The 16,199-nt window shown below is 41.7% G+C and overlaps 1 protein-coding gene and 1 pseudogene across 2 annotated transcripts; both read left to right on the top strand.

The window, feature by feature from the left end:
• Positions 1 to 1,999, top strand: part of LOC129860815 (neurofascin-like) — a 45,251-nt pseudogene extending 43,252 nt beyond the window's left edge.
• Positions 2,000 to 5,357: 3,358 nt separating this feature from the next.
• On the top strand, positions 5,358 to 10,381 carry LOC129860805 (acidic mammalian chitinase-like). 2 transcript variants are annotated; one of them, XM_055931583.1, is made up of 11 exons: positions 5,358 to 5,617; positions 7,198 to 7,227; positions 7,472 to 7,676; positions 7,815 to 7,871; positions 8,034 to 8,199; positions 8,393 to 8,517; positions 8,662 to 8,791; positions 8,915 to 9,097; positions 9,371 to 9,487; positions 9,668 to 9,800; positions 9,912 to 10,381. In XM_055931583.1, exons 1-11 carry the CDS (start codon positions 5,593 to 5,595, stop codon positions 10,205 to 10,207), a joined length of 1,467 nt encoding a protein of 488 aa, XP_055787558.1. In that variant the 5' UTR covers positions 5,358 to 5,592; the 3' UTR covers positions 10,208 to 10,381. The 2 variants fall into 2 exon arrangements, with proteins under 2 accessions (XP_055787558.1, XP_055787557.1); XM_055931582.1 differs by lacking the exon at positions 5,358 to 5,617 and having other exon boundaries at positions 7,170 to 7,227.
• The last annotated feature ends 5,818 nt before the right edge of the window (positions 10,382 to 16,199 follow it).

Raw genomic sequence — 16,199 nt, 5'->3', positions numbered from 1 at the left:
CTAACTGTAACACAAATGTATTAATCATTATTTTTCTTTCCTCCCCCAGCTCCAAGAAGATGACACAGCTCAAAATAAAAATTAGGTATATTCTCGTAAAGTCAAGTGAGCCATGACATATGAGCTCTTATTGTGAGCACACAGGACGGTGGCATCTTTCTAAGTTTTTTTTTATTTTCCCAGCAATCAGTACAACCAAGTCATCGTTATAAGGCATCGCCCTCTTTTGCCCACCCCCCCAGCACCAGGTGTGGCCACTAGCCTATATGAAGGCCCAAAATTGTGTGTTCCTTTCTGCTCTGACAATGGCATGCCCATTCGTGCGAGATGTGGTGGATGAAGAAGCACTTGTGCTGAGGAGAGCCTTCAGGCGAGAAAGGGTCTTCAGGGACCGGTTGGACCCACTGGCCTTCCCTGATGACCATCTATATGAAAGATACAGGTTTTCTGCAGATGGCATCAGGTATCTATGCAGACTACTGGGTCCCAGGATTAAGCACCGCACTGCACGGAGCCATGCACTGAGTGTGGAGCAAATGGTTTGTGTGGCCTTGCGCTTTTTTGCTAGTGGAGCCTTCCTGTACTCAGTGGGGGATGCAGAACAGCTGAACAAGGCCACAATTTGCAGCACAATAAGGAGTGTGTGTCTGGCTATCAAAGCATTAGCAGATGTCTTCATCTCCTTCCCTGGCCACAGAAGACTCTGTGACATCAAAGAGGAGTTCTATAGGATTGCAGGTAAGAGGATCTACAAATTACAGGACAACTGTTAACACATAGTAGGATACTCATTACTTTGTGTGACAGGTTTCCCCAATGTCATTGGTGCAGTGGACTGCACACACATAAGGATAAAAGCCCCCTTAGGTGCCCATGAGCCCGATTTTGTGAATAGGAAATCCTTTCACAGCATTAATGTTCAGGTGAACATAACTTTTTGATATTGTCCATTGACGAACACTCTGCATTGCCAGTGATGTGCATTGATTGGTGTAATATTCCTCATCTTATGATTTCAGATGGTCTGCAATGCTGACTGTGTGATCAGCAATGTTGTGGCAAAATGGCCTGGCTCAGTCCATGACTCCAGAATCTTTCGGGCCTCTGAAATCTATCAGTGCCTATCACAAGGTAAGCCACACAACCCCTATTTATAACCATCATGGCTGTGTCAAGAATATCACTGTGTTTATGAGGTAGTAATGATGAGATTTTGTGTTGACAGGTGAATTCTCTGGTGTGTTGCTGGGAGACAGGGGGTATGGCTGCCAGCCTTTTCTCCTGACACCTTTCACAGACCCCCAGGAAGCACAGCAGGCCTACAACCATGCCCATGCCAGGACCAGGGCCAGAGTTGAAATGACCTTTGGCCTCCTGAAGGCACGCTTTCACTGCCTTCACAAATTAAGGGTCAGCCCTGTTAGGGCATGTGATATTACTGTGGCTTGTGCTGTCCTCCACAATGTGGCCTGCCTGAGGAAGGAGAGGGCCCCCAGAGTGCCACCAGCCATGGACTGGGACAATCCGGCAATCTTCCCTGATGACGACAGTGGTCGGCTGCTGAGGGACCAATATGTGTTGAATTATTTTAGTTAGTATGTGTGCTTTCAATTTTGGTTAAATATGTCCTGCGGTGGCAGAGGAATTTGTTTTTTTTTGGGTTCGTTTTTTTTACGAATTTGGCCTCTTATGATGTTTGTGCGGTATACTGTGTGTAATACAAGGCTGCAGGGAGGCTACTGCATCCATTAATTTGTCTGTTCAGTTGATGTGTATGGATTTGTCCTGCATTTATTTTAGTGTGCAGACATGCAGGGTGTGTTATATACAGACCTTTGAATGTGTATGTATCATTTTGTATAATATGCTTGGATTCTGTGCTTTCCATCTTGTAGAGTCACTGTGACTTCAGTTTCGAAAGGAGCTGATGGTTTACCTGCTTTGTTTTGTCCTTATTCAATAAAGGAACATAATGTTACACATTGTGTTTTTATATTCATATGGAATGTGTATTTGTTTATATGACAGAGTACTAGGGCCACACTGAAGAAAAAGGATAAAGTCATAAATTTATGAGGCTGGTTCTTTCTGCAGAAAAGCTACATATTGTTTTGATACTTATGACAATGTGATACTTAATATTCTGGCACATCAGCATGTCTTTGTTTATGAAACCATACTGAAGTACAATTTCACGAAATGCCCCACATCTGTCATTTTAACAACTGTCCTCCTTTAAAACAACTGGTTACAATATTATTACTTGTGTTTTTTTCCCCTCTGTGGCCCTAATATTCTATCATTTTATATATAGCCTTATAGTCTATGGGAAACTGTAAATTATCTAATGATAGCAACATCATCTAAAAATTATTTTTTATCCTAAATCATTGAAATTAATGATCACAAACGTTTAAATAATGACAGTGGGTCTAGTTATATGTGATAACAATGTATAGTGCAGTGAAATAACTATTGGTTTCCATTTGTGGTGACTGCTGACTGATATTAGGGATGAGATTAAATAGATCCTGGAATTTAGCCTGGTCTGGAGCAGGCTAGCTCCACAGAATAAATCTCCATGGTAATTTATACCATAACATATCCTCCTGCCCCCTATCCATCTTTAGTGCAACCGGATTACGGATCAATTGAGCCAGGATCACCAAGATATCCTGGCTTAATCCCTTATCCTAGTTTTGTGCAACAGGCCCCTGGTAGAGGAACTATTTATATGATGACAGTGGTAGAAAAACCTTAATGAATGATTATTTGCTAAATCACTGGTTTAGGCCTGGTAGGATTGATAAGTAGATTTGATCTTTTTATCTCTACCTGATGGCAGTAAATCATAGTACCATCTTCAGGGCACTGTACCCTTGACTTGTTTGTCTGTTGCTTTGTCTCAACATTGATCTGTGAATCTTAGCTGATGTAATTGGTATGATGACACATTGGCATTGTATACATACCTTTCAGGACTGTGGGCTGCTTCAACATTCTTCAGAGATTGGCATATTTAATCTTTAGCTTTTAAAATGTCTAAAACACAGACCTAAACACACCCCTAATTGATGTCTCTGGGACCATACTGTACCTACCTTATTTCCCCTTGTGCACCTTTATTGTATAATTGTTATGTTGATCTATGGTTTATAGAATATGGGTTTTAAATGCTATGAACAAGGCTAATTTTTGCACTTTGTACACTAGCATGACAAACAAAATAAGAATGATGTTTTGCTTACTAGAACTACAATGTGCATTCTTATGGCATCCAGTCATTTCTGTCTTTTCTGCTAATCATTAACGTACCTTGTGATTTTTGACAATATTAACCGATAGAGATGTACTTTGTACTTATGGTCCTCTAATGAATACACAAATGGATTAAAACACTGTTCTAATGTGCTGTTATCAGGCTGTCAGGATTTAAACATTTCAAATTAACTACACCTAGGAGCTTAATTAGAAAATACATTTTCAAACATAAGATTTTTTTATTGTTGTACCATAATGATATCACACTGTCATAATCATAATATTCCGACCATGAAAGTTACTGTAAAGACAGGTAATGCTTAAGTCAGCAGCATATTTCCATCATAGTAAGTGTGTACAGTACAGTATCATAATTTTCTCAATTAAATGGTGCACACAACATACTGTAATAAACCTCCCAGTCAGGGATTATTGAGTTGCAATGTTGTCAGTACATGAGCATGTCTGGAGAGTCTGCTGTCTGTGGAGTCTTCTGTGTATGGAGTCTACTGTGTGTGACTGTTTGCTTGACCTTTAGAGACAGGAAGCTGACTGACATTCAAGATCACTTACAACCATTCACACATGATCAACCTGGATGTCAGTCCGCTTCTGCTTTAGCCAATTTTTTGTTGTTGACATGCCAAACATGTATGGCAAATTTGCTACTATACTGAACAAAAATATAAATGCAACATGCAACAATTTCAATGATTTTACTGAGTAACAGTTCATATAAGGAAATCAGTCAATTGACATGAATTAATTAGGCCCTAATCTATGGATTTCACATGACTTGGCAGGGGCGCCAGGCCCACCCACTGGGGAGCCAGGCCCACCCACAGGCCCACCCACTGGGGAGCCAGGACCACCCACTGGGGAGCCAGGCCCCCACAACATTTTAGAGAACTAAGCTTTTTGTGCATATGGAAACTTTCTGGGATCTTTTATTTCAGCACAGGAAGCATGGGACCAACACTTTACATGTTGCGTTTTATATTTTTGTTCAGTATAGATTTGAATAAATAAAATGTAAACGTAAGCAATGTTGCTGGCCTTTTCTAATCTCCGGAGTGATTGGGCTATATTAAATAGACTACAACCACTTTATTCATGTAGCAACACGTATGATGCCGTGACAACATAATCAGACCTCTATGAACTAAATAAACAAATTGTTACATAAAGATTAGAGAAATTTACAAGTGCCCGGGATATTAAAGGGAATGAAAACCCAGTGAAAACTCACTTCTTTATGGCTGAGATAAGGCCTCTGTTACAGCCCTGAATCACAGGGCAGCTTGAGCTCTTGCTCCCATTAACAAACTACTCAGAACTTACAGTATTCTCCCCCTCCCTATGTTTTGCATTGGCTGTATTGTTCTGTGTTATGTGATCTCAATTAGTAAAACCAAGGGCCAACCTTCCCAGTTTCAACAAAAGAAGCAAAGGTAATCTTATCTTAAAACCAATCAATACTAGCATTTTTATGACAGTTTATCTTGTCGTGTCTCTCATGCAATGGCCTGGAGCTTGCATAATGTTTGTTCTACTAAGATTTTGGGCCTTTTCTGTACTTTTTTTCTTTCTTTGTTTATGGCATGAACTTCACATCAAAGATATCCAAGAGAAAGGCCAACAAAAGCTATTATGTGTGACTGAATGAACGATAACTACTACAATAGGTCCAGTGCGTGGAATATTTATATTCAAACTAAAACCTCTTAAACTAGTTAAAGAATATTGAAATGTATTTGCTGACTGAATGTTCCAATTCCACGTTGCTGATACAGAGGATAGAGATGGTTTATTTCACCCTCATTATCAATCATCCATGGTTGTTTATCTGACCAAAAAGATAGGTATATCTCTCATACAATTCAGACAGGTTATATCCTTAAATGAAACTAACATAAACGATGACACTGATTAATCCAGATCAAGAGCAAACAATCTCCCCCAGGTTGCCACTTCCTGATACAGGTATGTAGCCTTTGGCCCAGGCGTATCAGAACGGTATAAAAGGTGAGATGTATTCTCTTTCAGACACCGATCCAGTGTCTCACTGAGGACCAGGTAGGACTTGTGCTATATGTTTTTACTAACATTATTATTGCATTATAGTTTTACATTATAGTTTTATCACCCGACCATCAGTTACATAATTGCAACACATTAAACTTGAAGCTGGACAGTGCAGATGTACTTGGGCAACCTTAGCCACACACAACATTCTAACCATCATGGTTTGTTCTATAAAATGAAAATGCTTATCTTTTCCAGGTGCCTCTTCGGTTTTGTAAGGAGAGGCCGTGTAACTACAAACTCATCATGGCCCAACTAACACTTCTCGTTGGTAAGTCAAATTCTGGCAATGAAATATTGTTATACATTATCAGTGGTGTAAATTACTTAAGTAAAAATACGATAAAGCACTACTTAAGTCATTTTTTGGGTTATACTTTACTATTTATATTTTTGACAACTTTTACTTTTACTCCACAACATTCCTGAAGAATATAATGTACTTTCTACTCCATACATTTTCCCTGACACCAAAAAGTACTTGTTACATTTTGAATGCTTAGCAGTACAGGAAAATAGACCAATTCAAGCACCTAAAGAGACAATCCCTGGTCATACCTACTGCCTCTGATCTGACGGACTCACTAAACACAAATGCTTTGTTTGTAAATTATGTCTGAGTGTTGGAGCGTGCCACTGGCTATCCGTAAATAAATAAAAAATAAGGAATTTGAAATTATTTATACTTTTAGTTTTGATACTTAAGTACTGTATATTTAAAACCAAATACTTTTTGACTTTTACTCAAGCAGGATTTTACTGGGTAACTTTCACTTGAGTCATTTTCTATTAAGTTATCTTTACTTTTACTCAAGGAAAAGCTAGAGCTGCCCCGGTCAACTGTAAGTGCTGTTATTGTGAAGTGGAAATGTCTAGGAGCAACAACGGCTCAGCCGCGAAATGGTAGGCCACACAAGCTCACAGAACAGGACCGCGGAGTGCTGAAGCGTGTAAAAACTGTCTGTTCTCGGTTCAAAACTGCCTCTGGAAGCAGCGTCAGCACAATAACTGTTTGTCGGGAGCTTCATGAAATGGCCTTCCATGGCCGAGCAGCCGCACACAAGCTTAAGATCACCATACGCAATGCCAAGCATTGGCTGGAGTGGTGTAAAGCTCACAGCTATTGGACTCTGGAGCAGTGGAAATGTGTTCTCTGGAGTGATGAATCACGCTTCACCATCTGGCAGTCCGACGGACAAATCTGGGTTTGGCGGTTGCCAGGAGAACGCTACCTGCCCGAATGTATAGTGCCAACTGTAAAGTTTGGTGGAGGAGAAATAAAGGTCTGGAGCTGTATTTCATGGTTCAGGCTAGGCCCTTTAGTTCCAGTGTAGGGACATTTTAACACTACATTCTAGATGATTCTGTGCTTCCAACTTTGTGGCAACAGTTAGGGGAAGGTCCTTTCCTGTTTCAGCATGACAATGCCCCCGTGCACAAAGCGAGATCCATACATAAATGGTTTGTTGAGATCGGTGTGGAAGACCTTGACTGGCCTGCACAGAGCCCTGACCACCACCCCATTGAACACCTTTGGGATGAATTGCAAAGTCGACTGTGAGCCAGGCCTAATCGCCCAACATTATTGCCGGACCTCACTAATGCTGTTGTGGCTGAATGGAAGCAAGTCCACGCAGCAATGTTCCAACATCTAGTGGAAAGCTCAGAAGAGTGGAGGCTGTTACAGCAGCAAAGTGGGGACCAACTTCATATTAACACCCATGATTTTGGAATGAGATGTTCGATAAGCAGGTGTCCACATACTTTTGGTCGTGTAGGGTACTTTGTTAACTGGAAGCAAATAAGCTTGTTTGATTAGTCTAATGAACAAATGTTTAATTTTTGTTTCAGGACTGTCTGTTTTGATGTGTCTTCAAATGGGTAAGTTTTGTAGTTCTTACAGCGTTACTCTATCTATCCCAACTTCATTGTACTGTAGCTACCAAAAATAGGATATTGTTAAGTAAAATTCATAGGGAGAAAATAAATAACTTACTGTTGAATAACATTGCTCACTACATAGCATATGAAATTGATACAATCCTAGACAAAGTCACTGTCAACGTCTCTGTCTATCACTTTATTCTGATGGGGGCCTGATGCTAGTATTTTAAATCCTCAACAGTGTCATCAACCAAACTGGTGTGCTACTTCACCAACTGGTCCCAGTACAGACCAGGCAATGGGAAATATCTGCCGGCCAATGTGGACCCCAACCTCTGCACTCATCTGATCTATGCCTTCTCAATGATCAACCACAACAACGAGCTAGTCACCTACGAGTGGAACGATGATGTTCTCTACCAGTCCTTCAATGGGCTGAAGAAGCAGTGAGGTTTAGCTGCTGAGCTATATGATGTCTTATGTTCTCCATCAGCACTTTGTGCATTTACAAAAATTATTACATATTCACATCTCTTTAAATGCAATGAAATTGGGTGTTGATGAATCTTTCTTGTCTTGGAAAGAAATCCTGCACTGAAGACCCTGTTGGCAGTTGGTGGATGGAACTTTGGGTCCAGCCAGTGAGTATTGTTGTCATATAGCCATGATTAAGTTGTACATGTTTCAATGTATTTCACTGAAAGAAATAAACATGTTCTTAAGTATCTATTGGTCATTATGCTTTTCCAATGAATAATAACAATTACAAGTATTATGATTACTGACACTGAATAACCTTTCAGGTTCACCATCATGGTATCAACACCTGCCAATCGCCAGAAGTTCATCCAGTCATCCATCAGTTTCCTGAGAATGTACGGCTTTGATGGCCTGGACCTGGACTGGGAGTACCCTGGAGCACGAGGGAGCCCTCCAGAGGACAAGAAAAGGTTTACACTGCTGTGCAGGGTCAGTTTGACATTCACAGCCACAGTAGTAATAATCAAACATCTGGAAAGCATTATATTTGGATCCTGAGTAACAGATTTAATGGGGCACCATAATAATTATGTTCAACTTTAACTGATCCAGCACAATGTTGTCATATTATTATTTCATACCATTAACAAAATACACTGTCTCATTTGGTTCTGGGGTCCAGGAGTTGCTCAAGGCATTTGAGAAGGAAGCCGCTGACACCAGCAGACCAAGGCTGCTGGTCACAGCTGCAGTGGCTGCTGGGAAGGGAAACATTGATAACGGTTATGAAATTGCAGAGGTTGCAAAGTGAGTTCAATGTTTAAAACAGAGGGCCTTCATTCACCATAGGTGATTGGTATAGTAATAATTATTGTGAAGGTTCATCATTTACCAGTTGGTGTTTTCCATGTTACATTTCGTGACCTTTTGCCTTGTGTGACTGTGTAACAGATACTTGGACTTAATCAATGTGATGTCCTATGACATGGGTGGAGCCTGGGACCCATTCACACGCCACAACAGCCCCCTTTACCGCGGTGCTTCAGATGCAGAGGAAGGAGAGCACAAGTATTTCAACGTTGTGAGTTAAAAAAATACAACTTTACAATATCTTTTTTATTTTACTATTTTTGAAACCATAAATCATTTAGAAACCATGAACTATTTGTCAAATAGTTGTTGAATGTTTTCTCCTTTTCCAAAGGACTTTGCCATGAAGTACTGGAGGGACCAGGGCACCCCTGTTGAGAAGCTGATGATGGGTTTCGCCACCTATGGGCGCACATTCCGCACTGTCTCTGGAGACAATGGTGTCGGAGCCAGAACGAGTGGACCAGCCTCTGCTGGACCCTATACCCGCGAGGCCGGCTTCTGGTCCTATTATGAGGTCAGGGAGAGAGGTCAAAGTTCAAAACTACAAATACAGTTGTCACTGGTGGTGCGATCTCCCAACTCTACCAATGTGGAGTTCATTAACATGCTATCTTTTGAAACCCGGGAGATTGTGAAACACTAGGATGTAAAAAATTGATTAACACAATACATCAATGCACACTTTCAGTATACTGTACTCAGGGCCAATTCAAAACAACAGGTATTCTTTATGTCAGGATCAGTTTTCCAACATACTCATGACATGTTTATTTTTCTTTTCTACCAGATCTGTACTTTCCTGAATGGAGCAACTGTTGAGTTGATTGAGGATCAGATGGTTCCCTTTGCCACCAAAGGAAATGAGTGGGTGGGATATGACAACTGGGAAAGCTTTGAAATAAAGGTACGGTATCATATTACTTAATACACTGCCAAAAGGAATCTCCTTTCAGTTGATTGCTCTAAATTCTAGCAATCGAATGTCTATTGCTCAATTCAACCATAAAATCTTTGTTATTGATTACATGGTGATTGGTAGAAGGCTATATGGTTTTGGGAAATAAAATATTTGGTCATTTTATAGGCACGCTATCTAAAAGACAACAAGTTTGGAGGGGCCATGATCTGGGCTCTGGATCTGGATGACTTTGCTGGACAGTTCTGTGGGCAAGGCAACTATCCCCTGATCAGACATCTGCGTTATCTTCTGGCCTCAGGTACGCAGCCATTTCTAGAGCACTGAGGTTTATGTCTCATAAGAGGTTTGGTTGGTATAACAATGACATTGTATCATTCCATGCTTGTCAGTAACAAACTGTATTTTATAGATTTGCCACCCCTTCCTTCCACAACACGTCCGCCACCCCTTCCTTCCACAACACGTCCGCCACCACTGCCAGGAACTACCACCAGCAGTGTACCCTCCACCACCTCCACTCCTCTGCCCGGCAGTGGCTTCTGTGGGGGGAAAGCTGACGGCCTGTACTGTAACAAGGAAGATCTTAATGCCTTCTACCAGTGCGCCAGTGGACACACCTACCTCCAGAAGTGCGCCGCTAACCTTGTTTTCAACGAGAAATGCAAGTGCTGTGACTGGAATTTGTATAACATGAGCCCGGCATAGGTGTTTTCTGTTAATGTACACATTCTAGCCTGAGTAACTGATATACTGTATACTGTTTACCTCAGTTTCATGGTACCAAGGCTAGTTTAGATTTAAATTATAAAATATCCACTCCAATTACAATGGAATAATACAAAAAAATAAAGTATTTGTAATGTTTTTATGTAAAGGTTATTGATGCTGCTTATTGTGACTCGATTCCAAGAGATTGTAATCTCTTCCTTTCATTTGAAATGTTTGAAACTTTTGTTTGTTGTTACACAGTTAACCCAACTGTAAAGTACTTCCATGTAGTTAGTATAAGTCACGCGTCAAACTCATTCCACAGGGTGTCTGCAGGTTTTCGCTCCTCCCTTGTACTTGATTGATGAATTCAATCAATCAAATGTATTTATATAGCCCTTCTTACATCAGCTGATGTCACAAAGTGCTGTACAGAAACCCAGCCTAAAACCCCAAACAGCAAGCAATGCAGGTGTAGAAGCACGTGGCTAGGAAAAACTTGCTAGAAAGGCCGGAACCTAGGAAGAAACCTAGAGAGGAACCAGGTTATGAGGGGTGGCCAGTCCTCTTCTGGCTGTGCCAGTTGAAGATTATAACAGAACATGGCCAAGATGTTCAAATGTTCATAGATGACCAGCAGGGTCAAATAATAATAATCACAGTGGTTGTAGAGGGTGAAACAGGTCAGCACCTTAGGAGTAAATGTCAGTTTGCTTTTTATAGCGGATCATTCAGAGTATCTCTCCTGGGCCAGACTACACTCAATCATAGGACCTACTGAAGAGATGAGTCTTCAATAAAGACTTAAAGGTCTCGACCGAGTCTAGGTCCTTGCAGTGTTGTGCAGACTCAGGACAACTGAACTTTGGAGAAATACGCAGATTTAAAGAGGAGTCCGTAATTTGCTTTCTAATGATCATGATCTTTTCTTCAAAGAAGTTCATGCATTTATCACTGCTGAAGTGAAAGCCATCCTCTTGGGAAATGCTGCTTTTTAGTTAGCTTTGCGAGTGTCAAAAATAAATGTTGGATTCTTCTTATTTTCCTCAATTACGTTGGAAAAATAGGATGATCGAGCAGCAGTGAGGGCTCTTCGATACTGCACGGTACTGTCAGAAGCTAGTCAGAGCTAGTCAGAAGACTTACAGTTTGGTGTAGCGCCATTTTCGTTCCAATTTTCTGGAAGCTTGCTTCAGGGCTCGGGTATTTTCTGTATACCAGGGAGCTAGTTTCTTTTTACATTTTTGTTTTGTTTTTAGGGGTGTGACTGCATCTAAGGTATTATGCAAGGTTGAATTGAGTTCCTTGGTTAGCTGGTTAACTGATTTTTGTACGATTGCAAACGTAATAAAATGGTGGTCCATTATTCAACAGGACAAAACTAGGTCCAGAGTATGACTGCGGCTGTGAGTAGGTCCGGAGACATGTTGGACAAAACCCACTGAGTCGATAATGGCTCCGAAAGCCTTTTGGAATGGGTCTGTGGACTTTTCCATGTGAATATTAAAGTCACCAAAAATGTGAATATTATCTGCCATGACTACAAGGTCCGATAGGAATTCAGGGAACTCAGTGAGGAACACTGCATAAGGCCCAGGAGGCCTGTAAACAGTAGCTATAAAAAGTGATTGAGTAGGCTGCATAGATTTCATGACTAGAAGCTCAAAAGATGAAAACGCAGTCGTTTTCTTTTCTTTAAATTGAAATTTGCTATCATAAATGTTAGCAACACCTCCGCCTTTGCGGGATGAGTGGAGGATATGGTCACTAATGTAACCAGGAGGAGAGGCCTCATTTAACACAGTAAATTCATCAGGTTTAAACAATGTTTCAGTCAGGCCAATCACATCAAGATTATGATCAGTGCTTAGTTCATTGACTATAACTGCCTTGGAAATGAGGGATCTAACATTAAGTAGTCCTATTTTGAAATATCACAATCTATTTCAATAATGACAGGAATGGAGGTGTTTATTCCAGTGAGATTGCTAAAGCGAACACCATCATGTTTAGTTTTGCCCAACCTAGATCGAGGAACAGACACGGTCTCAATGGGGATAGCTGAGCTGACTACACTGACTGTTATAGTGGCAGACTCCACTAAACTGGCAGGGTGGCTAACAGCCTTCACCCTATCTCATTGTGGAGTTAGAGTCCTGTCTATGTTTGTAGATAAGATGAGAGCACCCCTCCAGCTAGGATGGAGTCCGTGACTCCTCAGCAGGCCAGGCTTGGTCCTGTTTGTGGGTGAGTCCCAGAAAGAGGGCCAATTATCTACAAATTCTATCTTTTGCGACCAGCGATTGAGTTGTGAGACTGCTGTAGATCTCATCACTCCCCCTAACTGGGAGGGGCCAGAGATAATTACTCAATGCCGACATCTTTCTAGCTGATTTACACGCTGAAGCTATGTTGTGCTTGGTGACTGTTTCATCCTAACATTGTTGGTGCTGACGTGGATAACAATATCCCTATACTTTACACTCACCAGTTTCAGCCTTAGCCTGCCCCATCTTCAGATTAGCCTTAACGTTGGTAGCCCTGCCCCCTGGTAAACAGTGTATGATTGCTGGATGATTTGTTTTAAGTCTAATACTGCGGGTAATGGAGTCGCCAATGACTAGGGTTTTCAATTTGTCAGAACTAATGGTGGGAGGCTTCAGCGTCTCAGACCCAGTAACGGGAGGAGAGACACGGACTCTAACTCTCTGCTTAATGGGGAGAACCGGTTGAAAGTTTCTGTCGGTTGAATGAGCGACACCGGTTGAGCATTCCTACAGCATTTCTTTCCAGAAACCATGAGAAAATTGTCCGGCTCCGGGGACCGTGGGAGGGGATTTATACTAACTGTACTTATTGGTGGCACAGACGCTGTTTCATCCTTTCCTACACTGAAATTACCCTTGCCTAATGATGTTGTCTAAAGCTGGGCTTGCAGCACGGCTATCCTCGCCATAAGGTGATCGTTCTCCTGTATATTATGAGTACAGCAACTGCAATTATAAGGCATAATGTTAATGTTACTACTTTGAGTCGGCTGGTGGAGGTCCTGACAAACCACGTCCAGATAAAGCGCCCGGGATGAAAAAGTTTAATGAAAAAAGTTGAGCGAGGGAAAAAATAAAAATCTGTAATTAAAAAGTTACAACCGTAAAGTTGGCAGGTAGCAAAGTAAGGTTAGCAACAAACCGCACAGCAGCACGTAAACAAGTCTACAAGTTGTGACCGGAAATTATGCGAAAAAGGTCACTAATTAGTAAAGAACTCCCCTCACCCAGTGTTGCCAACTCCTCAGTAAGGAAAGTAGCTATTGGCTGTTCTAAAAGTCGCTAGAAGTCACTAAATGACGTCGTCGCCCAATTTGCATAATTGGCTATGTACATGTAATTGACGCTGTAGGAGAGGAATAACATCGTGGGAGAGACAAAAAGTGAGTAAAAAACACCCTAAATATGTTTAGAACTACATATGAACTTTCTTCTGTCGATTCTTGTTTTTTTTATGTCACAATTCCAACCCTCCTCCTCTATCCGGGCTTGGGACCGGCAAAAGTGACCCAAAAGAGACACTGGCAGAGTTACTTTTTTTTTTTTCTTTTCTTAATTTGGTTTGGTTTTTAACCTTATGACCCACTTAGGAGCCTACAACAAGTCACAGTAAAACATGAACATTTTTATCCATACATTTTTTTGTATACAATCTACATTAACAATCTAAATGGACCAAAAAGAGACAATAGAAAAACTGTCAATGGCAATGTGAGAAAATGATGGTAGCTAGTCTGGCCCTAATTCAGGTTAATAGTTTTTTCCCCCCAGACCCCCCCTCCACACACACACGCACACAGGCTGTGCTAGCTCACAGAAAGAGTGGGTCATCTTCATTTTGGTCAAGGCTCTCTATGGCAGGTTCAGCAACTAAGGGAGCTGACTTAAATGAGTAAGCAGCTGATGTGCCAAAAAGCTGCAAAACATTATCAGGCAGCTGGTGCTCATAGCAAGCCTCACCAGACAGCTTCAGTCCATATCGAATGTACAGGATGGAGTTAAGGGTCTGCAAGGACATCCGATTTCTAAGTTTGCTTTTTACCACACTCATCTGGCTGAATACTCTCTCGACTTCAGCATTCGAGTGTTGCTGGACAATCTTGTCTATCTCTGCAGGGGAGTAGCCAAGGAGCTTGACTTTTTTTTCTATTTCTCCAGGGCTCTTATTGTGCTTTAGAGTTTCCTCCACATTGAAAACTGACATGTACTGCAATGCTTCGATGTTGTCCGGCAGTCTCACCCTCAACTCCTTAGTGAGGGAGATGGTGAAGGCTACACACCGCTTTCGGACATTGTTTTCATCGTCAGGCGCAAGGTGGAGCTCAGCTGCCTTTGACTCAAAAAGGTAACCAAGGTACGGTTTGGGACTAATGTATCCATCTATTGGCCCTTTGAGGACATCAACATTTGCCAGTGGATTCAGCACCCTGCTGCTCACAGACTTGATCAGGCTAAACAAGCTGTCAAGTTGCTTAAGAGGATCTACTTGCTCTCCCTCAAAAGCCTTGATGGCCACCCAGCACTGACTTAAAAAAAGTCAGATACAATATGTTTTGAGGATCACTGTACATGGAGTATAAAACCTCAGCCATGTAGCAGTGTTCACTGGACTTGGTGACTGCGGAATGCAGCCTAAGCTCCTCCCACTGGTCCAAAATGCCTGAAACCGCAGGTTCAATGGAGAGCCAACGTGTGGCACACACCTTGGTTATCTGTAAAGGTTTCTCCCCACAGTTGATGGTCTCATATATGGCCTTGTAGGCCTCTCTGCGCTTTGGAGACACTGAAAACCAGTTATAAGTCTCTCGTACCAAGTACTCCACACTATGGGAGATGGTGTCATTGGAAGCATGACTTACAGCAAGCTGCAGAGTGGCACACACAGCGAATAAGAACCAGATATTTGAGGCCATACTCCTCTTTCAGCACTTTATGGACCCCATTGTTAATCCCCAGGAGTTTCTCTTTTATAAGACAACACTTCTCGAGGAAAGCCACAACAGCATGGGCTATAGGTTTGGCATCTCGCTCCATCTCAACAAGCACCAGAAATGTTGATACAATTGTCTGCTTGGTGTCACTAAAGTACCTTATCACAACCCCCAGGTACTTAGAAACATTTACATCCGTGGACTCATCGAGGAGGAAGGTGAAACGCTAGTCACCCACATCTGCAACCAACTTTTTCAGAACGTATGGTGCTAGAACACCATTAATCATTACTGTGCACTTTGTCCTGCGTATTTTGAAGTGGGTAGCAGCAGTGGAGTCTGAGAAAGCAGCTCAACATGCTTTTCCAATGTGATCACATGCCAGCATGGAACAGTGTTCAGCAAGAGCTAATGCCATGGTGGCCTCAGCCTTTCTTGCAGTCAATTTTTTTAACCATAAATGGCAGCTTGTTTTGGGTGGAACTGTTACAAGGCTTCCTTCGCGGAGAGGTGAACATCTCCTGCTCTGTCTGCAGCTGGGAGGTACTGCTGCATGAGGACTGGGCCGCCTGTGAGTGCTTTGGGACAGGGGTGGGGCCAAGGCAGCACCCGCTGCTCGTTAAGAAGAGTAAGAACGATACGTGCATTCACGTCAGTCTCCAACACCAGAAAAAGTTGTTAGATTTGTTGCTAGTCGATATTTTTAAATGTGTAACTAAAGGGGTCTGAATACACACTCAATATAGCAACAAAGTCACTAAGTTGGCAACACTGCCCTCAACTGGTTGTCTAGGTCTTAATTGAAAGGAAAACACAAAAACCCAAGGATCAAACACTAGGCCCTCCATGTAATGAGTTTGACAACCTTGGTATAGGTAAAAATATATATTGTAAGGCTCCTTGTTAATGATTTGGAATGAATTTAGACCGACTGTCTGAACACTTCTAAAATAATGTCTGACCGTACATTGTAACAATTTGGACACATCTGGAAACAAAGACGGCCATCAC

The sequence above is a fragment of the Salvelinus fontinalis genome, chromosome 8 (genome assembly GCF_029448725.1).
Source record: "Salvelinus fontinalis isolate EN_2023a chromosome 8, ASM2944872v1, whole genome shotgun sequence".
NCBI classification, from domain to species: Eukaryota; Metazoa; Chordata; class Actinopteri; order Salmoniformes; family Salmonidae; genus Salvelinus; species Salvelinus fontinalis.
The sequence above is the reverse complement of the archived record's forward strand: the minus strand, read 5'-3'. Positions and strand labels throughout refer to the sequence as shown.